General features: G+C 43.8%; 1 protein-coding gene across 2 annotated transcripts in view; it reads right to left on the bottom strand.

Annotated features, from left to right (window-relative positions):
• MAPK8IP2 (mitogen-activated protein kinase 8 interacting protein 2) overlaps nt 1–26,884 on the bottom strand; it is a 256,306-nt gene that overhangs the window by 158,313 nt on the left and 71,109 nt on the right. For both annotated transcript variants that reach the window (XM_086918822.1, XM_086918823.1), the window contains exon 2: nt 9,721–9,826. In XM_086918822.1, coding sequence (XP_086774948.1) covers nt 9,721–9,826 — 106 coding nt within the window. The remainder of the gene's footprint in view (nt 1–9,720; nt 9,827–26,884) is intronic.

Genomic DNA, 26,884 nt, shown 5'->3' with positions numbered 1-26,884 from the left:
AACCAGTGTTATATTATGAAGTCGCTGCGGCACACGGAGAGTTGGGAGCAAGCACAGACCCCTACTTGCTTACTCTTGCAGCCATATCTACTGGTATTAATTGTTAAGTGCTGAGATGTTGATGGATTGCGGACTAGCTATGGAATTTAGTCCCTAAAGCAAATGAGGTGATTTGTTTCTATGAAGACAAGGGGAGGATGAACAAGGCGACCTAGGTGGGTGCTCAAACAATGCCCAGGGCAGAGGATCTCCTAGAAGCCGATGCCTCTTGCAAAGGACTCCAGGATGGATCTCGAGTAGAGGTGCTGTAAAGTTGCAGGACCATTCACTGGTAAAGACCGTCATAATATATCTCTCAGACTCTTTTCGATCCGTGTCATCCCATATTGCACTTTATGAACTAGGCTGAATCACTACTGTCAGCTCTGGCAGTCAAAGCTGAGAATTTCCAGTTTTCCCTTGGCAGGAAATGTACCCTATATGAAAAGAGATATGGGGCCAGATGTAGGAAGGCCATTACCGGTCGGTAACGGCCGAAATCGGACGTTACCGACTGGTAATAGGCTTTTCCTATGTAGGGGGCACATGTACCGATTCGGTAAATACCAAATCGGTATTTACCAATTCGGTATTTACGGAATCATCATTTACCGATTCGGTATTTACCGAATTGGTAAATGAAATGTAGGAAGCACTTTGAAGAGTGCTTCTGTGCTTACAGGATTCGTTATTTACCACCAACTGTTAGTTGGTGGTAAATAACGAATACCTCTGTAAATGCAAATATGTGCATTTACACCTGTGCCATGTGACAGACATACATGCCCTTCGGTATTTTAGAATTGGTAAATCCAATTTACCTACATCTAGCCCATGGTCACTAGCACACCTTGAGGTAATTGCTTGTCTCGCTTTTACTAAAATAAACCAATAGTAATCTATCTGTAGCGTGCTGCTGGGTGTCTTAGGGCTGCCTGTCCCTAAATTATCTGAATCAATCATAAGTAGGTGCAAGACTATTGTCACGACCTTAACCTAGAGCACTCCTGGGGTGAATCTTTATCAATCTTCTTTCATAAATGTTTGTGGAAAAATTAAACTCATTCCATACACAAAAGAATTACACTTTACAAATCCTCTTGAGTTCATCTCTGTTTCTATAATTTTCTAATTCATTAAAGATATCCATATCATTGATATCTTCTTGTAATTTACATGTTTTCCAGTGAACAAGTCATTCCTTCATGAATACATATACATAATGTTTTCATCAATCATACACAAATTTTGCTTTTTTCATCAATGTTATTAACATTCAACAAGAAATTGATAATGGCGGCGATTGTTGATAGCTGGCCAAGGGGTTGACTGGTTTAGAGCAGCTTTAACTGCGTTAGCTCAGTGATGTAGTTGTTTTTAGGTCAGACTGTGATCATCACCTTGAACACGTCATGTTAGAACTAGGCTGAATCACTACTGTCAGCTCTGGCAGTCAAAGCTGAGAATTTCCAGTTTTCCCTTGGCAGGAAATTTACCATAACCAAGGCATTACTACTGCTTGTGTAAGCCTAGGTCAAAGCCTTGTGCAGTCTGTCCTGTCCAAAAGTCCCGGAAGCTGAGAAGCGGTTTCCCTTGCACAGCTTGGCACTATGTCAAGTTGGTGTTGTCTCACGTAAATGGCCCATCCATGGCAGGGTTACTCTTGAAGATGTGAAAGCAAATATTCTAGAACCCACCCATGTAGGTTGGAGTACCTGCTCCAAAGTGCCATAGCTGAGGCTACATGTTCAGACACAAGTAGTGATCTTATGGCCAAACAAGTTCTCTGCTGGCAGTGAGGAGCCACAGCACAGCTAACGCATGTAAACAGCAATGGAGAGGTGAGAACCAAAGCGTACACTCAATCTACTGCACAGGAACGAAAATGTGCAGTTAATTTGTGTTTATTTTGCCCATTACCAGGTAAAATATTTCTAGTCACAGCAGTAAAACATAGAAAAAACATATACAAATTAAAAATATAACTAGATAATAAAAGCTCATAGAATAAAACACAGTGATCACTAAAACGAAGATGTAAAGAGAACAAAGTACAAATCCAGAAAATTCGAAAACTGGCAGGTTTCAGGCAGCTTTCTGAGGTGAATTTGTGAGTAGCATTTCTGACACAACCTCCTGGGCTCTGCCGAGATACAAGGGCAGAATACAGTGGGTGGTTGAATGCAAATGATTTCCAGAGAGTTGTGTCTTTAATGAGGTAAAGCAATATCCATTTCCCCACTTCAGCAGTGGTCGAAATAGATCTCATTCGTCCTGACTTCCTGATATATTGAATGAATGAATGAATGAATGAATGAATGAATGAATGAATGAATGAATGAATGAATGAATGAATGAATGAATGAATTAGGTAATTTCTATAGTGCAGCTTTCACTCCGAGGAGCATCTTGGCGCTTGAGGTAGAGGTTTAATGGATAATCTATTGATCTACTGGGGTACCAGACCAAGATCCAACACATTTGACGACAGGGGGCCCTCAGTGAGGCAGCACAGCATGGATATCCCAGTCTTGGTAGGGGCAGTATCACAGTCACAGAAACTGATTTGTAGTCCTTTTGTAATAGACCTCTTTCCTGTGTATGCTGCATTTCCTTCGCTCTCTGCCATGAGTATTTTTCGGTATTAATGTCTCTTGAATGAAATGCGTCTGATTGAATGTTCTCAGGTGACTCAATTATTTTGAGCACCTACGATGATGTGGGATGACCGATGGAGGTACTTTTACTTGCCAACTCACATACGTGCAGGTGCGCAGCTTGGAACATATATGGACCCAAAAACATACTTTAAGTCACTCTTTGAGGTGTTCAGTGTCCTTAACCTTCCCGCCGGGGACCATTCCAGAACTTTTCTAGGCTGTAATGGAAAGGACATTGATCTATGGGATGATTGCGTCAGCTGAATAGTCATTGACAAAAGGGTGGTTGAAATGAGATTTATAATCCCTTCCTTAAGCCTGATACCTTGCCACTGACAGGCTATGTCCTTCACAGGATTGACTTCAGTTACTGTATATACTGGAAACCCTACTCCTTTTGGCTACTTAGATGAGTCTGAAGACACTTCCCCCTTCTGTACCATACTCTATTGCAGGTCGCTCCGGAAATTAGATCTGTCAGTGGCTCAGAATTGTGGCGCAAAGGCTTAGACCTCGGTGTGTGAGGGTCCTCAAACCTAGACCTCGGTGTGTGAGGGTCCTCAAACCTAGACCTCGGTGTGTGAGGGTCCTCAAACCTAGACCTCAGTGTGTGAGGGTCCTCAAACCTAGACCTCAGTGTGTGAGGGTCCTCAAACCTAGACCTCAGTGTGTTAGGGTCCTCAAACCTAGACCTCGGTGTGTGAGGGTCCTCAAACGTAGACCTCGGTGTGTGAGGGTCCTCAAACCTAGACCTCGGTGTTTGAGGGTCCTCAAAGGCAATCTGATCCAGGTGTCACTCACAGCCAGTAGAGGCGGCTTGTACAGCATTCCCAATTACATGCTGCGTACAGTATACAACGAATACTGTGGAGAACCTTATAGTAAGAGCGCCTGTAGCTGTATTTAACATCAGTGATAACTGATATAGCACATACTAGGGATATCCCCACACTGGGGTACCTATAATGTGCTCACTGTGGATATACTCAGAAGGTGCTCAAATTCATATAGTGCATACTGCTTATAAGGCATACAGTGGATATTCCATATTTACTTTCAGGAAGTACAAGACACCACAAAATAGATTAGGTGGCAGTGAGAAGGCACAGGTGCAGCAAAGCTGTATATACACAAAGCACACATACACTACAAACAACATGGAGAATCTCACACTCGGAAGACGCTTATTCAGCACATACTATTGATATACTTAAGCCAAGGAGTACTTACACATGATTCCAGGTCAATTCACCATGGGGAATTCACAGTGGCGTGCCCCCTACCGGGGAATGCCCCGTACACAAGAAGTGTGTTTGAGCCTTTTTGATCGCGCGTGGATCACATGGTGGGGACTCCCAGCGCCTTCCCATGCCTAAGTGGCTGCATCAGCTCTGCCTTCTTTATGCGGTGTCAGTATTGTGCGAGGGAAGTGTCCCAGTGCAGTGCCCTGGGGACGCGACCTGGGCAGACCAATCAGCTGTGAATTCACTGCACACCATCAGATGGAACATACTGCATTGTGCACTCTCACAGCCATGGTGCACTTACACTGTACATACTGACTATATTTAGTTAGAGTGTGAAAATTCAGGACATACTTTTGTTTTAATTAACCCCTTGCCTGCTGATGACGGAACCGCTCCGTCATCAGCTGCGGTGGCGCTGTGCTGATGATGGAGCGGTTCCGTCATGGCCCGCTCGGAGCGCCTGCGCGGCGCGAATTCCGCGCCTGCGCTGAGCGTTCCATTGAGCGGGGCGGGCCATGACGGAACCGCTCCGTCATAAGCACAGCGCAACCGACGCTGGTGACGGAGCGGTTCCGTCACCAGCATGCGGCCACCGCGCGGCCGCCCCGCCCCCTTAGCACTGCGGCGCAATAGCCGCCGCAGTGAAGGTGTTAAAGTGAGGGCCTCTAGAACAATACTTGCTGTTGATATACTCACTCAGGGGGGTTTCGCCCTGCACAAACTACATATTCTCACAGTGCAAGAATAATTATCTAATGCTATGCTGAATGCTCCATACACGAGCAAAATTCTGGAGAGAGAAGCCACGTTCAGAAGTGCGTGTAACAACACCAGTTATTACACAACTGCCTATCAGGTTCCAGGCCTGAAGAGTAAAGGAAACAGTCAGTGGCGGCTCCTTCGCTAATGCGGAGGAGCGTCGCCTCACTGCTTTTCAGGAGTGTAACTAAAGGAAAAATAAAATGATAATAACTGAATGTTATTATGGGGCGAGGCGGGCGGGCCACTCTGCTCTAAGAGCAGGACAGGGAAGGAGTGGTTTGTCCATTTCAAGTGCGCATGAATGCTTGGCCCGCCCTCTTGGACCAGCTAAATAATTATGCACACTTTTTTGCATGTTCTCCACCCAGCCTGCAGTACAGCCTGTGTGGGGAACATGCCCAGGCACCCAGCCTCCAGCTGAGCGCCGAGCCAAGGCGCTCAGATCAATCACAACGCTACATTGCAGCATTGTGATTTGCCAGGGGAGCCTGGGAGCTTCCTGGGTCCTGTCCCGGCTGAGTCCTGATGTGGAGGAGAGGCGCAGCGGCAATAAGGTACGTTTTTGTTGGGGTTTTTTGCATTTCCACCTGCCCCGCCACCCCGATCCATGCCGGCTGCCACTGCCTCAGTCATGTAAATGGAAGAGATGACAGGCATACCCAGAGCGTTGCCCCAATGGCTCAGAGCCAGCAGCTGAAAAATAAATTGATATTTTACTATTGTTTTATTGTTCAGCTGCTGGCTGAGCCAGTGTGTGTAGGGAGGGGCGGGGCTGGGCCATGGGAGTGAGGAGGAATGGAATGCTATGTGCACTTCTAAGTGCGCATGTCTGTTTGGCCAGCCATCTTAGGCCGGCCAAAGAGACATGCACAATAAGGTTTTTCTAACCAGGCTGTATTCTACAGTCGGGTGGAGAAACAGCACAGACTCCCTATGCCTGAGCGGAGCGTCAAACAAGCCTGCTCAGGCCAATCCCAGTGATAGATGCACAAAGACAAAGCTAAGGTCCAATTATCCCTTCTGTTCTTCTACTGTGTTTCTTCGTATACTCCACAGGATTGCAGTGAATTTCTAAATTGAGGTGCTTATTTACAACAATTTGACGCAGGGCAGCACCGTACTTCAATTTGCTGCGCTGCAGCAAAAGGCGCAGGCAGGAATGTGCTGTATCTATGAGATGCCAAAGAACAAAACAAAGGCCAATACTGGATACCCTTAAAGGGGGAAAAAATTGTGGTCACCTTTATGAACAAAACATAACGGTCCAGATTACGTCATCAGTCAAAAAAACTTTTTATTATTTTCTTTAATTTAACTTTCTTTTTAGTAGTTGATTTCACAAATTAATTGTGCATGTATAAACAGTTCAAACGTTAAACATAACAACACATAAAGTCTTTATACATATTTACAATTTACAATTTACACACATCCTCTCAAACATTCATTCTGCATTCATCCAGTTGTACACACACAGAAAAAATAGAACACCTTTTGTCACAATATTTCTCGTTTGACAATTAGTAAAGGAATCATGTCTCCAATGAATCCCATTGAATGTAAAAAGGGGATGTAAAAGTTGAAGGATCCCTTTTTACATTCAATGGGATTCATTGGAGACATGATTCCTTTACTAATGAATCGTCCGCCTGGCTGCCCGGAGCGGTCACGTGGTTTCTGTAGTTTCCGGGTAAATATCGAGGCAGGACTAATGCCTTTAACGCTTCCCGTGTGCAACAGTTTAAACCATCGGCTCCCGGCCCGGAGGTAAGGCTCCTGCTAAGAACCACCATCTGTCCTCGTATAGCTCCGTATGCACTCATCGCCACAATTTGCTTACCGTGCATTCCGTTTTTCAGATAAATTCATCGATCCAACTATACGGAGTGCAACTCTAAAAATCAAGCGGACATGTAACAAGAGCTACCGCTAACCGGTAAGCGCCCATTCACCAAAGTTTTTTTCAGTTTTTTTCAGCAATTTCTCTTCCGCCCAGCTTGAGTCCTTACAGCTTCTCCCCTATTCTTTTTTAGGGAGACCCTGCGCCACCATAAAGAGGTGAGTGCTTTTTGGTATACGACCAGTTAGGTTCTGCCAGTGTCCACCCAAACGCATGAGTATTGATTTTTTTCTGTCTATTCGTCTAGCGTCATTGTGTACCTGTCGAATGTCCCACAGACTTACGCATGGCCATTTAGTGACTTTATAAGGTATGGCTTTGGTTTATACTGGTGTTTTGCAGGTCTTTAGTCCAATAGTAAACTGGTTGGCTAATTCTTGGTTTACAATTCTTCTTTTTTGTAGAAAAAGATTGGTCCTGATGAGAACCCCAGACTTGGGGGTTTGAAACGCGTCGACCTTTTGACCTTCAATAGGAGTGACTGAACTCTTTTGTCATATGACCAAATTCTTTTGAATTAGGTTTTGGCTTTCCTTAATATGAATTAATGTTCTCAACATTCAATTTAAATTATTTTCCAATCATAAATAGGGATCATCATCCACTGTTTATTTCAATTGCTTTTTGTGACAAAAGGTGTTCTATTTTTTCTGTGTGTGTACAACTGGATGAATGCAGAATGAATGTTTGAGAGGATGTGTGTAAATTGTAAATTGTAAATATGTATAAAGACTTTATGTGTTGTTATGTTTAACGTTTGAACTGTTTATACATGCACAATTAATTTGTGAAATCAACTACTAAAAAGAAAGTTAAATTAAAGAAAATAATAAAAAGTTTTTTTGACTGATGACGTAATCTGGACCGTTATGTTTTGTTCATAAAGGTGACCACAATTTTTTCCCCCTTTAAGGGTATCCAGTATTGGCCTTTGTTTTGTTCTTTGGTATCTTTGGCTTAGCCTTGCTGGAAACAGCCAGAACCCTGTGTTGTTTCTTTCCCGTATCTATGAGATGCAGCGTATTCCTGTCCTCTTACACTGTGCCTGCGCACAAATACCTGTCTAGCGCCAACGCAGGCACCCTTGCACCGTGGCACAAGGATGCCTACATTGAAATCAGGTTGTTTTCGTGCAGGAAGGGACAGCTTCCTGCACAAAAGCAACCTTATATCACCCCTGGGGAAGCGTAGGCTTTTGACGCATTCCCAGGTTTACAGCAAGTTCTAAATCTGGGAATGGGTAAAATGTCACGGGTGTTATGTGGGGACGCCCACCGTAGCCAGCGCTGGATCTAGGGTGGTGTGGCCGCATTGGGTGCTGACCAGGAGGGGGGGCACTGACCTCAGGGGAGGGCACTGTGTTTAGGGTTGTATGATGTTACAACGCGTGTTATTACAACGCATGCTGTTACATCGCATTCGTTACAACGACTGCGATGTTACCACGCGATGCCTTTACAACACAAGTCTTTACATCGACTTGCGCTAGGTGGCGTGCTAACATTAGAAAAGTGTAATTTTCTATTCTAACTCCAGTCCACTTATCTGTAGGGAAGGTGTTGGGATAGTAAACTACATTATTTTTAATGTTAGCACGCCATCTAGCGCAAGTCGATGTAAAGACTTGCATTGTAATGGCATAACGTGGTTACATCGCAGTCGTTGTAACGACCCCGATGTAACAGCATTGCGGTGTACTGACAGCGTTATTAAGGATGTTTCCCGTGTTTAGCAATAACTTAAGATTTAAAAGCACCTGCTGCAGAGTTCCTTGTGTGTCCAGCTTTCAGCCAGCAATGCAAATCTCAAGATAATTACTCTGACTCATTTACCTGCTAGAGAGAGAGATCGTGCTTTGTCTAGTGGCAGGTTTGACTTGCCATAAAGTAGCACAGAGGGTTAATATGCCTGTTGCAAACAACAGCTCTGTATGTTATGTTGATAGCTGAGTGTGGATTAGTAAAGTCAGCCCTAGCCAGCGTTTTAAAACAAATGACATGCATGTTTGGGAATGGCTATGGAGAGATGAGGGGCACTTTTGCCGGGTGGTAGTGAGGGAATCCAAGTAGGAGGTCATGGGGCGGAGGGCAACAAAAAAAGTTGTTGTACTGGGCACCACCAGAACGCCCATGACATGCCTCCCTATCGCAGTGTTAGGGAATGCAGCAACTTGTGCTGAGTTGACTACCACCCTATCTACGAGTCCATGAAAAGCCAAGCAGGGTGACTTTCCCTGCCCTCGTAGATATGATTGAGACTGATTCTTTAACATGTCACTGACCCACCATTAGGCGGCCGGTAGATGGGAGAGAAGCAAAGGAGGGCAGCTACGCCCTCAGCCCATTACTGCAGAAGTCGCTTTATTCCACTGCTGGTTGTTTGGTAGTTATTCTCTCTAGACCATCTCATAAAGCCTGGTAGGATGAAGGTTTGTAACTCTGGTGGGTCTCGGCTGGTAGCTCTCGCATCTAGAGGTGACAGACCGGCACCTTTAGTGACATCATGCCACTGCCTAAGCCACCACTTGACTTTGGCATAGAAATCAGCTCCTAATGACCAAACATGGGTGATCAGAAACAAATGTGCGTGTTTGGAAGCTCAGTTGGTCCGAGGGGCAGAGAGTAGTGATAAACTTCATACTCCTGAAGTTAAATTGGCTTTGCCTCTGTGAAAAGCAGACCAGGGACTCACTTCACAAAAGAGATGAGCCTGTATCCTCTTCTTGTCTTCTCTCAAAGTGGTTATTTGAAACACTTCACACACTTGTAATGTCCCAATTACAGGAGAAGTGCAGCCATTCACGTAATAATCCTTCCAGGAAGGGCCTCAGTTGCCTTTACCTTCTAACTAACCTTCCTTGGGGGTCAATGCACTGTGCAGAGCATGGGACATGAGCTTGGCCAGTCCCATTTAAAGATGGCTTTAAACCCTCTTCTAACCTTCTGAATCTTCAGACCCTACCTCCAAATGTCATATTCCCAGCCAACATGCTGCCCCCACTTAAGGGCAGGTCTCTGCCCTCCCCTTATGCAGTTCAACAAAGACCCTTCATTACTCTCCCAAGTGCATAGAATGCATCAGAGACAAGGTTGGGCCTCTCCCCGCCACTTACCTTCTCATAGTGGTCCGAGTCATAGTTGAGGCCTATCCCACAGTCATCCGTGATTTCAGACAGGTCCTCATCATCAAATTCTTCAAGGCTGATATCTTGAGAGGGCCTGTAGGGGAGGCAAGAACAAACCATGTCATCGATCCTTCACAGCCAAGGCCAAGGTTCTCGCCCCAATGTTGTGCATTGAGAAAGTACAGGTATGAGTAACACATACAATACCATGGTTGCTGCTTACCCATGCCACCAGGATCACCTCTAGCCTGTCCTTTTTTGTTAACAGTGTCCCGAATGCTTGTTGCTTGGGCTTGTAATATACATAATGAGAAAGGTATAACTACAAATCCCAGAGTACTGTTGACAAAAACACAAAACTGGCTAATGGTCCTCCTGGCGACATGCTGTTAGGAAGCAACAAGAAACAATGTAAGGCGCACACAGGTCAGAATGTGGGCACCCGAGGTCGTAGTGATAATCACATATTCACACAGGGTGATTTTTTTTTTTTTGACAGGCCGTTATTAGTGTGTAAAAAACCCTGTATTGTTTTTCTTCATATGCTCATATAGAATTATTTGGCGAGCTTCCTTCCAAAATCACAGATGTTGTTCTTTTCAGAGACAATTGGCACGTGCTTCATCCTGTACTGACTCACAGCCCTGTGGCTTTCTCAAGGCTGAACGTGTGTCATGAAAGCAGTCACTTGGCATACGTTATGACAAAAGCCACTGAAATAATGAAAATAAAGAGACAATATACTTAGCAAAGTATAGCCCGTGTCTATTTATGTGAATCAAACTGGCGAGGCATTATACATATGATGTGCACAGGAAGAGTAGATAAGTGCTCCTGTGTCAAACCTGTGTCATACTCTGTCGCCTATAAATCAACCAATCACGATGCAGGACAAGACAAAGTGAGCAATATTTATATATCTTTCTTCAGTTAGGTTCTTACATTGTACTCTGGGCTGTGCAAAAAATATCAAAGTGAATCCAAGTTGAAGTTTGGAAGGGGAAATATATACCGACAGAGGTTAACTCTATCTCTGGAAGAGAAAGCTCACCGTGGCCTCGTAGTTCTATGTGAGTGGGGGGGAGAGAGGGAATTATGGCCCATGTGGTGCAAGTGACAATAGATGCATGGCCTAGAGGGAGCACAGAGGTCAGAGAGCTAACCTCCAGGCGTCTGTTCGAATAAACGTGTCAGGGCGGTAGGACGATGTATCTATGTTACAAACTGTATGGGGGGGTCAGATATTATCCCTCATAGACCACAAACTGACCTGCTGCTCCTGACCACGTTGTTACTCACCCACCTGAGACCGCATGGTAATAATCCACCCTGTCTTCGTATCCATCTGCTTTTCTCTTTTCCCACCAATGCCCAACCGCCATCTTACTTACTCTTTGGCACTGTATCTCTTTTTTCAAATATTTATAAAACCATTCTGCCCGGACATGTTGTTTCTAACACAAAACTGGAGGTACGCTCCCTGGCTTCTTTTGTTCTTCCAGAGAGAACAAGGGAGTAAGAGGGGTTTGAGGTACTCTAACCCTGCTAGGCAGAGAAGACTTCCTTCAAGTGTGTCATCACATGCTGCACTCTTCAGTTAAAGCCTTAGACCTGACCTTTCTTCAAGTCACATTGTGTCATCACATGTTGTACTCCTACCCCGAAGTGCTAGACCTGAGCTTTCTTCCTTCAAGGGCGTCATCACGTGCTGTACTCCTAACCCAAACCTTTGCTGTACTCCTAACCCGTGCTGTAATCCTAACCCTAGACACGAGCTCTCTCCCTTCAAGCGCGTCTTCACTTGCTGTACTCCTAACCCGAACCTTTACTGTACTCCTAACCTGTGCTATACTCCTAACCCTAGACACGAGCTCTCTCCCTTCAAGCGCGTCTTCACGTGCTGCACTCCTAACCTGAATAGTTTTTCCTTCTTTATCATCACTTATCAACCCCCAGGGTATAACTATACATTTCTCGGGGAAACATCTGTCTTAACACGTCCATTGCAAAACCAATAAAATCATTACCATTGGAGACATCAACATGGGAGTAGATTGCACAGTAAGAAAACCCGCGTCAGGCCTAATTGAGAAGGTTCGATCCTTAAACTTTTCACGAATGGTGCCGTAGTTACACAGCGATTTACAACCAGAACTCTACAGTCACTCACAACATGGAGTCTGCATCTTTACCTCTGAAGCCACAATTCTGGCCGGGATAATCTTTTTTCTTCATTTTTATTGAAGATTACAGAGAACAGAGTTGCAGCTCCCACAGTAGTAACACATTACAATCACGTGTCTTCACTGGACATCGATGCCTAGCATACTTTGTTGCACTGCTAGCGCTTGCTACCAGAGCTTGGTGCCTGGGAGACCATCAATTTACACTGAAACCCTTCTCCTTCACCCAAACAACATATCCCTCGTCAACAGGTTTCAACAGCTAGAACTGCCTTGCAGGACCAACCAACTCCCACTTCTGGACCCCAGAAACAACAGCCTTTCATGCATTCTGTTTATCAATTTGAGGATGTTCATAAGGGGCCGCCCATAGGTCCTGTCTCATGCCTAAGCTGCAGTCGGTTCTTCAGTAAGTATGCCGGCAGTGGACCCCAAATATCCTTGGGGTGAGAGGAGGGCAGCAGTAGCTCTGTGCAAATTTCCATTTGCTCCTTGCAGTAAACAAGATCAGAGAACCATAGCATCCTGGCCGGCACTGCACACCTACCCCAGTGTTTATACACCTGCCGCTTGGCTATCAATAGGGCGAGTGCCATCCTAGTCTATTGGCTTTACTGGCCTCATGCGCCCAATGCAAAACATCCACCATGGGGTCCAACCTGAGGTCCTCCTCAACCATTTCTGACAGGGTGACACCAACCTCACTCCAATACCCATTTACACATGGACACTGACATGCGAGATGTACTAAGTCCGCACCAGGCGCATCACATCTAAAACAGTTTGATTGCATGCTAAGCACTGTTTCTCAAAGACTGAGTGGAGTATGATACACCACATACAAATAACACAAATGAATCACACAAAGGTTACTGCTCGGCTGTGAACAGCAATACTACCAATCCTTAGCTGATATCACTATATACAGTGCCCCTTCCAATGTACTTTTGGAGCTAACGACACACACCGGGGCATCCTGTTGGACAGAGGTGTATAACGGCACAGCTAACTTTTTGGGTGTGTAAACTGCTCCAGTGGGACGCAACTGAGTACACAACGGGGTAATTCTTGTGGGAAGTATTTCGTATATGCACAAGACGTGACCCTCAACCTAAAATATAGGAACATATCTAACGGGTGTACTCAGCTCCCACTGTGAATGTGTTAATGTCTGTGAAAATACCATTGTGATACAGATAACCCCATTTATGAATGTGTAGTCTGTCAAGTTGTGAAACTGCCTTGGCTTTGGCGGTAATTCCATGCCCCATCAAAGGAATAGATGGTGAGTATAACTGAACCAAACCGTTCCTGTCACTCAATCTGTGCCAGGCCTATGCCATACTGTATACAGTATTGATGTTGTTCGAGCGGGTACATTTCTTCACACATATGTGTGCGTGCATGGGAGTAGGAGACACATTGTCTGCTTCTATCAATGAAATGTGACCGGCCATAGACTGAGGAAGCTTCTCCAGTGAATAGTTTTGTTTTCTAGTGTGAGGACTGCTTTACCATAGTTTTCTTTAATAATAATGTATATGTCTCATGAATCCATATACCCAGATATTTCACCAGATCCTCACACTTTTCTAATGGATACTCCTGATAAAACTTGTCAGTGCGGCTGGTGAGGAGAAACCACAGACTTAGACCAGTTAACAGTGAGTCCAGATAGCCAACGAAACCCAATGATGGATGGTGTATGGGGTTGAGACTGATCTCCAAATCGTAGGTATAGAGGGCCATATCGTTCACATACAAAGAGACCAGCACCACGGGCTGATGGAGGCACATGGCATATTTGGTAAAATGTTGCCTCAGCTTAGCAGCCAGCAGTTACACCATGAGGACAAACAGCAGTGGCGATAACAGGCATCCCTGTTGGGTGATTCTTTTGATTTGCATGGGATCTGAAACTAAGCCATTTATTCTCCGCAAAGGTGACTGATTCTGTGTAAAAATGTTTACCCAGTGTATTAGGAATTTAGGGGAGCCCATACTCTTCAAGATGTTGAACATGTTTTGGCTACTCAGCTGAGCTGACTGCCTTTGTGGCATCCAGAAAAATGGCTGCGCACACGTCACAATGTCTGTGCAAATAGTACTGGGTTGACCTCCCGGGTCTTTAACCCCCTCTTCATCACCAACCTCAGACACCAGCCTTGCGCTTGTACCAATCTGGAGACAACGCGGATCGCAATCGGGTACTGAATATATTGATGGGAGACTTCAACAAGCTTTAGATATCAGCAAACTTAAAGTGTCTATTATTTGTGATCCAGAGTCCTTGATATCTTCCTCCGAGAGAATATAAGGGTAATACTTGACAAGCTGGCACAGATAGGCGATTAGAAAACAAAAGCCTAAGATCAAACCCACCAAAGTGTATAACAGTGCTCTGGCTGAAACGAAAAGGAAAAGCTTAAAAGTGGAGTGTAAATTAGGACCCACAGATAAACTCAGTGGCATTACTAAAAGATCCAAATGTAAGAAGCCAGTAAAGAACACAAAAGCCCACGTCTCCAAATGCATCACCGAGAACCTAAGCAGGGCAAAGAAGATTCTAAACACCTGTGTAGACAGTCATGTGTGGGGTTCCTCCTCGGGTAGCCTCTGACACCAATAACACCCGGCTAATTCTGAGACTCAATATACTTGCTTCCCAGATCCAGGACACCCTAGATAACTGTCTTTCTGCCATCTGATGCTGGATGAATGGACATTGCCCGAAGAGTAGAGCCACCAAAACAGAACTCTTTATGGTCCTCTTCTCTTTGGCCCACTAATATTGCAGAAGCTCCTACAAGTGCTTATAATGAAAAAAAGCCTGTGCTTTATTATTGATAAAAATGTCAATCTTTCTCAACAGATCAATAAATGAGTGTCTTCCTGCGACCTACAAATGAGGCTCATGATGGCAATCTGTCCATATTTTTCCTTGCATCTAAGAGCCTTTGTCATTGACGCAGGAATTATTTCCTGGCTCGATTATGCAAATGCTTGTTTTTTTGGGTCTTCCTGTCCATTCTGTTGAGAAGTTTAAAGGAGTTCTGGATATGGCTGTGCATCTTGGCTACAATTCCAGGAGATGTTTTTAAAGCATGCCTGAAGCTTCACTAACTTCCGGTTCCCAGCGTATTCACTTCCAGGTGCTCTGTTTTATCACTAGACCCTTTCGTGGGGCTGGTTCTAGCATCTTTTGGACCACATTGGACAGACATATCATGAAGCACCTCCTTCGCTTCAGTTCTTTGCTCCCATTTGCCGCTCCTCAATTCAGATCAGCTAGTGGGAAGGTTGTTCTTTTTCTGTTATCACACATTTCCTCTGGAATGAACTTCCCCTCGAACTACACCAAATGAATAAGTAAAGCGCCTTTCAGAGAGCACAGAACACCCGAAAAAGTTAAAAGTAGAAAAAAACAAATGCAAAGCAGTGGAAGGATGTTGGAGGAAGGACTATTCGCCGGAATCCAGACATATTTACTAACTAGCCAAAAGGGATTTCCATTCCCTGTGCAATGCTGCTCAAGCGGAATATGTTAATAACTCTATTACATCGACATATAATAATCCCAAAGTTTTGTTCAAAATAGTAAAGGAGCTTTCAGGTGCAACCTGCCAATGGCGCCACCAGTGCTGAAATGAAGTCCAGTGCGAGGACTTCGCAAAGTTCTTTATTGGCAAAGTAGAAAGAATCTACACAGAACTAAATGCAGTAACAACTATTGTGGAGCAGCAAACAAAGAGCGCTCTGTTCACCTTAGGCTGCGGTACTCCACTTGGGACCCATAGCACCGTGCCAACGCACACACTAAAAAACTGGATACCTCTGGACACCCCTTCCTTCAGCCGCATTTTGAATAGCCTTAATTCTGGCTCACAAAACGATCCTCTTCCCATCGCCATTCTTCAAAGACTGGAACCATCTTCACTCAAACTCAATGCGTCACTGAAAGAAGAAATCTTACAATCTGCATGGAAACATGCCATGGTTCTCTCCCTTTTGAAAAAACCCACTGCTGATCTGGCTGAACCCTGCAATTTCCGCCCGATTTTACTACTTCCTGCCTTTTCAAAAATTCTAGAAAAGCACGTCAACCAACAACTAACACAGTTTGTAGACTCCCAACATTTCTTACATGCATCACAATCGGGTTTTAGAGCAGAGTTCTCTACCGAAACCACGCTCTTGGTAGTTACTGAAACTCTGCGCCAACATTTTGAAATGGGTGAAACGGTGGCACTCATACTGCTTGATTTGAGTGCCGCTTTTGAAACTGTGTCACACACTGCCCTACTAGAAGTTCTACAATCTTTGAGCATTGTTGGTTCAGCATTCAAATGGCTTAAGGACTTTTTGACCAGCTGGACTTTTCAGGTTTGTTCCCCGTCTACTAACTTTAAGTCCCACGCTTCTCCTTATGGAGTACAGCAGGGTTTGATCCTCAGCCCATTATTGTTTAATATCTATGTTAGCCCTCTAGCCACAATAGTGGAAGAAGCTGGGATGTCTATCTTCTCGTACGCTGAAGATACCTATCTTATATTCTCTTTGTCCACTAATGAGGCATCTATGGTGTCATCTCTCCAGGTAGGGCTGCAAAAGATAGCTAGCTGGATACACACCAATCGGCTGAAGTTCTTATTCTTTGGAAAAACAAAGATCTCTGGGGCCCCTGTCATTGGCCTCCTCAAATTGTGGTTTTAAAGATTTTAATCTAGGCTTTTAATCTGGCTTTTTATTAGGAATCAACCTTTTTTATGGTTTTATTTAGATTTTATGGATTATGGAATACGTATAATTAATTGTACAGAATCAATTGTTACTCAACCCCACTATATTAATTGTAATGTGTTATGTGATCAATTGTTATCAAGGGCATTTTTTATTTTTTGTCTGTAAATGTTTCTTTGTCTGTACTTCCTGCTTTTATGGCTATATTAGCCAAAATAAAGTTGAACTGAACTGAAAATTGGCGATCTGCCTGAATCGGTGCAATCTGCTCATCATTTAGGCATAGTTATAGATGACAAGCTATCCATGAGGCAACAAGCAGTCAAGGTCGCCTCAACATGCTTCACCATCCTAAAATGGCTCAGAAAAATACTCTGGATGTTGCCTAGTCCCACACAAAGAACAGTGATCCAGGCCTTGATTACTGCCAGGCTGGACTATGGCAACGTCCTGTACTTAGGAGCCAATAAGGAGGTGGTTCAAAAACTGCAGGTAGTGCAGAATGCCACAGCCAGACTGCTGTGCCATTTACCCAAAAAGGCCTCCATCTCAGGTTCTCTCCGTGACCATCATTGGCTTAGGCTAGAGAATCAGACCAAATTCAAGGCGCTATGCTACATGCATAAGATCAAATCGGGCACAGCGCCTCAGTATTTGAGTGCCTTACCCCATTCCTATCTTCCCACATGCCCTCTTCGATCCTCCTCTCAGGCCAAATTTCTAGTACTCAGGATCAAACAGCCGTGCTTGGGTGGCCGATCCTTCTCTTACCTGGCCCCATTACTATGGAATTTGCTCCCCACGCCTCTCCGGCACGAAACCAGCTATAACAACTTTCGCAGGGGCATAAAAACGTGGCTATTTAATCAGTAGATGTCCTCCTTTTTCTCTTGCGTTCTGTTTGATGGCACCAGGAAACCTCCGGGTAGCGGTGCGCCTTTTAAAATTATTAATAATAATAATTATAAAATTAATAATAATTATAAAAATTAATAATAATATTGGGTGATTAGCTGTGCATTATAAATCCTGATTGATTGAGGAATGCATTTGCTTGTCTTGCCGAATCATGTATGTATGTATGTATCTCTCTCTCTCTCTCTCTCTCTCTCTCTCTCTCTCTCTCTCTCTCTCTTTCTCTCTCTCTCTCTTTCTTTCTCATGCATATTGTGCACAAAATGCTGGGACAAAGTTCCAACTACCTCCAAAACAGGGCAGGTTCCATCCAGGCCACTGCATTTGCCATTAACCTCCTACGTCAAACACCCTTAATAGACTAATATTGCGAAGAAGATTCTTTGGGGTTTATGGTGAGAAATTAAGAAAGAGACTTGGCAACCACCTCTGAATGGAACTCTGCTACCTTTAGACGATTATTTCAAACCAAAGATTTCAAACAATCTTCACCAAGTCCAACATCTGCATGGGAGAAACCGAAAAATGTGTGACCTAGGTTCATGCTAACTATTGGACTAGACTTTATTTTTCAAGTTTTCAGAAGTTTGTGGACTTATTTTACAGCAGTAGTGGCCAGTGGTGGGAGTGCTGCGGGAGGTGGGGCGGGCGGTGGGGCGGGTAGGGGTGGAGCAAAGTGGAGGGGTAGTAAACTATGGAATACGGCCCAATGGAAGTAAGTAAACAAATAAATAGATCAAACAAATTTCGTTGTGCACGCTACATCACATTTGGCAATGCAGCGGGCACAATGAAGTTTGTTTTATTTATTTATTTGTTTACTTACCTCAGTTTGGCCGTATGCTGAAGTTAACTCTCACCACCTGCCGCTACTGTTTTACAGTCAGTGCTCGAAAGTGGCATAAGTGATAAATACCGCTTAATAAACCTACTAAATAAATAAATAAATAAATAAATAACAGGACTCTAGAAGGAGCTCAGCCACATAGTGTTGGTGCTCGCCTTGACACCTGTATGGTACTGGAATCCCGTACTAGTGCCATAAGACACATTAGAGCAGTACTGTCAGAAACAACGCAGTCACACAATAAGATGTAGTACCCTGACATCTTGAGGGACTAAGAGAAGAGCAATGAGTACAAATTACAGATAGTCAACAGGGTCCTAAAACCCTATGGATTTACTATTGCCGCCACTGCCCTCATGACTCCTGCGACAACGTGTAGCGAGGGTAGTGGCATGGGTAGTAAAGGTCGATTCAGTGGTAGCAGCTGATACCCCTGACTTTCACCAATTGAAGTTTATAATATTCAATGACAGTGTGTGCAGATTAACAATAATCATGTGACCACATAAACTGCCCAGAGTAAAGAACAACTCTGAGTGCACATAAAAGTTACCACGAGTATCATCAAGAACACACCTTTTAGAGACTAAAGCAGCGACCCTGTGCACCTGACACTTATTCTATGTAGACATAAACAATGGCCCTGTAGATACATAAAAAGAGTGATTGAGTCTAGAAAAACAATGAGTCACTGGGCAAAACAAATCCTATTTAGACATAAAAACGGCTCTCTGTATTAATAAATCATGACACCCATAAACTATATGTGTACAATTAAAAAAGTAGCCATTATGCACTAAACGATGATTCTGCGTGTAGATAATGGCACAACATGCACACAAACAGTAACCCACTATGCGCATAATAGTCTCCCTGCGTACATTAGCAGGGTCACATCTCATCTGCCAAACTTTCAGGAATAAATAGATCAAGATCAAACTAAATACGACCAACCAAGACCCTGTGAGTAGGTGTGACTTACTTTGTAATACTCCTGAATTTCCTGTGTAAGACAGGAGTATTCCTGGCTTACTCCTAGAATTCAGATGTAAATCGGGATTACTACTAAAGTAAGTTACTGTAAAATCTGTGTCAAACGGGCCAAACGTGAATAACTATCAGCTTCATTTCTTAGTATAGTACATATGCCACCCAATGCCCATGCCTAAAAACATATATTGTCAGCACTATTCTTACACTGAAAACAAAAATCCAGGAACAACCATGAGCAATGGATACTAAGATACAGTATACTGTTATAAAATAATTACATTTGAGCCATAAGGTGGTCACAAGGTTCAGTTTCAGCCGAATAAATCATATAAATACAATGAAGAGAAAAGATATTAAAAAACTGCTATTAATGACATTCTTAGGATCGCTGGCTCATCAGACTATGAACAGGCGAACACGGGCATAACAAAGAAATGTACACTTCTAGTGTGAAAATGTATACATCCAAAAACTCTGCTCCAAGTATCTGTGCAGCATTACATTTCTAAAGCACGATCAACGACCTGTTTTCCTAGTAAGAGTTGCCCACATGAGAAACTGTCATTTCAAAACGGTAAACCCTAATATTAGTGAAAGGTCGCACCAAGACTGCACCACCCCACGTGAAGTACATACCAGGGCTAGAGTATAAATGTTCTTCCAATACTAGGCTAGGCCAGGCCACTCGAGCCACCAAAATAGGAAACAGATAAAAAAATTAATGCAACGTCCCCAAAGGTGAGCTCCAATCTTCCAGATATTAATCAATCAGAATTTGTAAGGCACAACTGCTTCACCCATGACTATCTCGAGGCGCTGTGGGATCATGCTGCCTGTACCTATTGGCTGAACATCGTGGTCTTGAGGATATCATAATAGTATGATAGTAATATTGGCCGCAAGCCTACTAAAGTCCATACACACACACATTAATGTTCAAAATTATTTATTTAAAGAGACACTGGTCAATGAACTATAAGAAATCGAGTTTGGTGCAGAGTGCGGAAGTATTTCCACTATTGCAGTCTCACGTGCAAGCTTACATATATATACAAACTGGCACTCTTAACTGTTGACAAAGCCGAAACACGACCTAGATTCAAGCTGCTGAGATTTTTGTCAATAAAGTAATGGACAACTTGCGCCCAGATTGCAGATTTCTCCTTCTATTTGGAAGAGAAAAAAAAAATATATATATATATATATTACCTACTGGCGGTCGCCAGTAGGTAGTTATAGTTAGGATTGGCTACCATAGGAAATCCGCAACATTCTATTGGTAATAACTCTGGCGTCGGTTGAGGAATGTGTGTAATTTTCCAAAATTTGGGCCAGCTCTGCTGCGCTCCTTCCCTGAAAGTTTCAGGGGGATTCGTGAAGTGGGGGCTGAGAAAAAAGGGGGGTCCCAAAACGTCTTTTCCCCATGTTAATTTCCATAGGACGGTCTGACAAGTCTACAGCCCGTACCGCTGAACGGAATTACGGCAAACTTGGCAAAATTGTAGGGACTGGTACGCAGATGTGCCTTTGCTATATTTGCTGAAAATTGCTCCAGTGGTTTTTTTGAAAATTAACTTCAAAAACACATATATATCTATAGGCGCTCTCTAAGCGCTCACGGGTGCGCGTACCTGGGAGCGCACCCGGCGCGCTACGGGAGTGCGCGAGCGGAAAGCTGATTGGCTGTCGGGTGTCTGTCAACATTCTAAACAGTCCGGAGAGTCCGCCATCTCGTGTCTCGGTAGAATCGAGACACAAGAGGTGAAAAAAGAAAGGGGGATATAATTAAAAGGGGGCAGTGTAGACACCCCCTGACCCCCTAGGTTTTCTGAGGGGGGCCTATAAGGACCCTGAAGGGAAAAAAACGTGTTTTTTTTCAAATTTTCGTGGGGTAAGCGCTGGGTGCGTTCCCGGGTACGCTCTCCGGTACGCGCACCCTGAGTGCACCCCGGGAAAAACAGTGTAAAAAAATAGAGTAAAAAAATAATGTTGAGTGTTTAGAGGAAAGTGATGCATTGCTGGAGTGTGTCACAAAAATGATGCAACTCCAGCAATACATCCTTTCACATGGGGCAAGTGCCATGTGAAAGGGCCTGCATCAGTCTAACGCCTGCTGTTAAGCAGGCGCAAGATTTGGACGCAACGGCGTCATAAAAGTGACGAGGTGAAATCTCATAGATTTCACTGCGTCACCTCTACGACCCTTTCTTGCGTCAATACACCCCTTTTGCATACATTACACCTGAAGTAGGTATAATGTGGTGCAGGGGTTTACAAAGTGACGCATCTACCTAGATGCGTCACTTTGTAAATATGACTGAACAAGGTGCATTTTTTACAGCACTGGTGCGTCACAAAAAGTGACACACCAGTGGCGTAAAAGTGACGCATGGCCTCATAAATGAGGCCTTCAGTCTTCTACTCATGCGTCATATTTAATATATGATGCATTATGTCGCAAGTACTTACAGATACGTCAGTATTTCAGACGTATCTGGAAGCGCAAAAGTGATGCATTGCTGGGATGTGTCACAAAAGTGACACAACTCCAGCAATGCATCCTTTCACATGGGGCAAGTCCCATGTGAAAGGGCCAGCATCAGTCTTACGCCTGCTGTGAGACAGACGCAAGATTTTGACACAACGGCGTCCTAAAAGTGACGCAGTGAAATCTCATAGATTTCACTGCGTCACCTCTACGACCCTTTCTTGCGTCAATACACCCCTTTTGCATACATTACACCTGACGTAGGTATAATGTGGCGCAGGGGTTTACAAAGTGGCGCATCTACCTAGATGCGTCACTTTGTAAATATGACTGAACAAGGTGCATTTTTTACAGCACTGGTGCGTCACAAAAAGTGACACACCGGTGGCGTAAAAGTGACGCATGGCCTCATAAATGAGGCCTTCAGTCTTCTACACGTGCGTCATATTTAATATATGGTGCATTATGTCGCAAGTACTTACAGATACGTTAGTATTTCAGACGTATCTGTAAGCGCAAAAGTGATGCATTGCTGGAGTGTGTCACAAAAGTGACACAACTCCAGCAATGCATCCTTTCACATGGGGCCAGGCCCATGTTAAAGGACCTGCGCCAGTGTTACGCCTGCTGTGAGGCAGGTGCAAAAATGAGGCCTTCAGTCTTCTACTCTTACTTTTTCTTTCACTTTCTCTGTTTCTTCACTGCCTTACTTACCTGGTCTCACACTTACTTGTCTTTATCCAGTCTGTATCTCCACTCTTTCCAAAACATCACTGCTCTTTTCTTACCCTTCCACCCCCCGTTCCTTTACTACATTTTCTTCGCATATCCACATTTCCCATGTTCACTCTCCTTCTCCTCACTCTCCTTCCCCACACTCACCTTCTTTCAGTCCCCCTACTTCACTTACCTTCTCCTCTCGTCCCTTTCTGTGCTTTCTTACTCATTTTTCTCTCCTTTACCAATGCACTCCACTTCACTTACTCTTTTTCATTTTTTTAAGAACACAGCTCTTTGATGAGAATTGGAGGTAGTTCTGAAAATAACTTTTTTTCTTCTTTTTTCCTTTTTTAGAACAAAAACAAAAACAGGGAATGGGAAACTGCTCAACAGGAGCAAAAAAAAAAAAAACAAATTTAGGGCTGGGAACGGCAGCGATGGTTTTCCAATGCTTGAACCATGAGCAGAACACTTTGTTCCCCATAGCAAAGTAGCTGATCACAGTCTCTGCATTTAATAACGCCTTTATTAAAAGCAGGCTGAATGTTAGGAATCAGCTCTTGCGATCGCCCCCTCACTGAAGTAGTTGCTCCTCCGGTTGAAGTAGAGGCCCCATCACTGGGAACCTCTTGTGCCAGAGCCCTGACACTCTCCCGGGCAAAGTTCTGGGGGTGCCTCCTCTCGACATGGCGAATCATAGTGGAGTTTCCAAAAGAATATTTCTTGGTGGGGTCACCCCATGACAGGACAGTGTGACAAATCCTGCACTCCACCTTTGGAGCATTTACTTTTTTCTGGTCATTTGGAATGGAAAAAAACTTCCATATGAAGTGTTCTTTTATTTTCGGCTGAGGAACCTCTTCATCAAGAAATTAATTTGAGTCATCTTCACTGCTGGATGGTCTGGCAGCCATGGTAATCCAAGATATTAATCCAACAAAGATCCGACAGCAGAAAGACAGGTCTTGCAGTCACAAAAGTGAAAGAAGAAGTGAAGGAAATGGGTGGGGATTTCATTCTTTGTAAAAAAAACTGTTAGCAATCAAAGAAAAGAGTGTTTTTAAGGTCACTTGACGCGCTTACGCTGCGCACACCGAAGCACTTCCGGGGGCGCTTACGCGGCGCGAACGTAGGTGCGAACGTAGGCGCTTACGCGGCGCGAACGTAGGCGCTTCCTGGGACGCTTACGCAGCGCGCCTAAGTGACGTTTCGATAGATTTACGGAAATGCAAAATCATTTTCATTTCGTAAATCAAAAATACTGCTTTTATAAGTATGGTACTAAATGTCTTCCATTATTATTTACTTTTCATACATATTTTTTTTACGAATGCAGAAATAGCGCTGTCGGTGCGCTCTCGGGAGAGCTTACCGGTGCGCGCACCCGGAGCGCACCGGGAAAAAATGTTAAAAAAAATATATACATTTAACAAATGTTTTAAAAAAATATATATATATATAATTAATTGTTGTAAAAAACAGCTAACAAAAAAAAATAATCCTAGGTTACAAAGTCGATATACAAATGAATTAGCTTTTAAAAAAACTATGACATTCACTAAAAAAACATAGGTTTCACAATCGTTATAGTTAGGAATTAGCTTTTAAAAATCCTTTGAAATTCACTGAAAAAACCATAGGTTTCACACTCATTATAGCTAGGACATAGCATTTAAAAAACCTTTGAAATTCACTGAAAAAACCATAGGTTTCACACTCGTTATAGCTAGGAATTAGCATTTAATAAACCTTTGAAATTCAGTGAAAAAACCATAGGTTTCACACCAGTTATAGTTAGCTGAACAGTTTACTCGTACAAAACCATTGAAATTCCCACGTTATAGTTAGTTGGACTCACTATAACTCGCGCGCCCGCAATCCACTGCTGATGATGTCACACATTACATCATTCATGACATGGTCAGTGACATCACTGATGACATCATTGATGACATCTCAAATGTACTTACACTTGTGTGATCAAGCGCTCTCTGGAGTGCGAAACGCGTCACGTTGGTTTATGGAGTAATAAATTCAACTTTTGTGGACTGGTACGTGGACTGTGGTTTTGTTTAACGACGCCTGAGTATTCGCTAAGGAACGCCGTTTCAAAAGGATATTGTAAGCCGGTGGCTCCACCGGAACGAGTCACCCCAGCTGAAGACGAGGGGTTGTCAGAAGGAGCAAACGTGAGAACTGCACGAATAAATGAGATAAGACCTCTATTTGGATAGAACACCATTCCAATATGGCGCCCATAGTGGCCTAAAAGGGGTATAGTCCTATGTTTCTGTCAATGCTCACGAATTGTTTGTTTATTTAATGGGATGCATGATACTGACGAATGACACACTGACGAAGGCTCACGCCGAAACGCGTCTGTGCTTATCTGTTCCCTTGGATTAAAAACTTTGGTTGACTCTTGGACTGCGAGTGCTGCCTCTTTCTTGTGCAAACGAAGGAGAGCTTGAGCGACAATATATATATATATATATATATATATATATATATTTTTTTTTTTTATTTTTTTTTCGATGCTACAAGGAAAAGGCTGGCCCAAGGTACCCAACGGGTGAATACATATGTCACCTCAGAATCGGAAGTCTCAGCATCGGAAGACGAGTCGACCAGAACAAATGGAAGACAAAACATGGGACCCATCCCAGCCGAGCCTTTTTTAGACGAATTTCAAGTCATGCAGGAAACGCGACAACGTCCCCCGCCCCAGAAGGCGAAAAAAGCCACAAAAAAAGGAGGAAGACCAGACGCGGCAGAAGGGGCCGCACAAGATACAGCACCCATGGTAACCCGAAGCAGGGGCAGGAGGGGGAGACGCTAAAACAAGAAAACACCATAATAAACCTCTCTCAGAGAAAACTTACGATCCACGAAGAACAAGTACTGAGAAGAGGCATGACTTTCTGCCCTACAGCCAAATTTGATCCAGTAGAAACAAGAATCGACATCTTCAAGTTCGTACGGAAATTGAAACTGGACAAAATCTTTGCTAATCGTCCCCAACCAGAATTAGCAACAAGCACTGGTACAACCAATGGTACAACTAATGATCTCATCGATGATGACCTGTCCCTCCTTCAGATCACACACTCCTTGGCAGGCACTGAAGATTTGCCAAGCTCAAGTGAAGTATTCAGGAGGGAAGAGATTACACAAAGAAGAGATCCAAGCAACCTTAAGAGGAAATCTAGGTTCCTGCTGCGCGTAACACATGATGCCATTGATGTCTTCAATGATGCGATCTTACAGGATCTGGACAAACTCGCTGCTAAAGAAGTGAAAATTTCTAGAAACAATTCCAACATCTCCAGCATGGAATGGCAAGCCATAAAATCGCTGAAGGAAGACAACTTGATAGAGATCAAACCCTCAGACAAGGGAGGAAACATAGTTATCTTTGACAAAGATCAATATAAACTAGAGGCATTAAGACAACTGGAATACAGAGACTGCTACGAGGTGATTAACAAAAATGACTTCGAGAAATGTGTCTCGGAGTATCATGGACTATTGAGGACGTGGCTGGATGAGGGCATGCTAAGTAAAAGTGAACATGAATATCTGCATTGCGAACATCCGATTATTCCCACCTTTTACCACCTGCCGAAGGTGCATAAAGACATCAAGCACCCACCAGGGAGACCAATCGTCTCATCCATAGGCAGTCTCTTAGAAGCAACCTCTAGATTCATTGACAATTATTTATCTCCATATGTCAAAGATCTCCCTTCTTTTGTAAGAGACACTCAAGACTTCCTAAGGATAATTGATGGTATACATTGGGACAACGACATGTTATTCATCACTCTAGATGTCGCCAATTTGTACACCTGCATAGGGCATCAAGATGGATTTCAAGCAATTGATTGGTTCTTGAAAAAGAAAAACATGCAATTTCACCAACATAATCGCATGTTATTGAGAATGACTGAATTCTGTCTCTACAACAATATATTTTTATTCTCAGGTACATTGTATCGTCAAATTAGGGGGACCGCCATGGGCACGTGCTTCGCCCCCAGCTACGCGAACCTTTTCGTGGGTTGGTGGGAGAAGCACGTGGCCTGGGGGGGAACACTGGCTAGACCACATTATGGTCTGGACTAGATACATTGATGACCTGTTTGTCGTGTGGTGGGGCGACAGGCCCTCGGCTGAGAGGTTTGTGGCAACACTAGACGACAACAGTCGCAACCTGAGATTCACCAGTGAAATAAGTGAGAAGTCAGTCCACTATCTAGATCTTGA

This window comes from Lissotriton vulgaris, chromosome 1_1, assembly GCF_964263255.1.
Source record: "Lissotriton vulgaris chromosome 1_1, aLisVul1.2, whole genome shotgun sequence".
NCBI lineage: Eukaryota > Metazoa > Chordata > Amphibia > Caudata > Salamandridae > Lissotriton > Lissotriton vulgaris.
The sequence above is the reverse complement of the archived record's forward strand: the minus strand, read 5'-3'. Positions and strand labels throughout refer to the sequence as shown.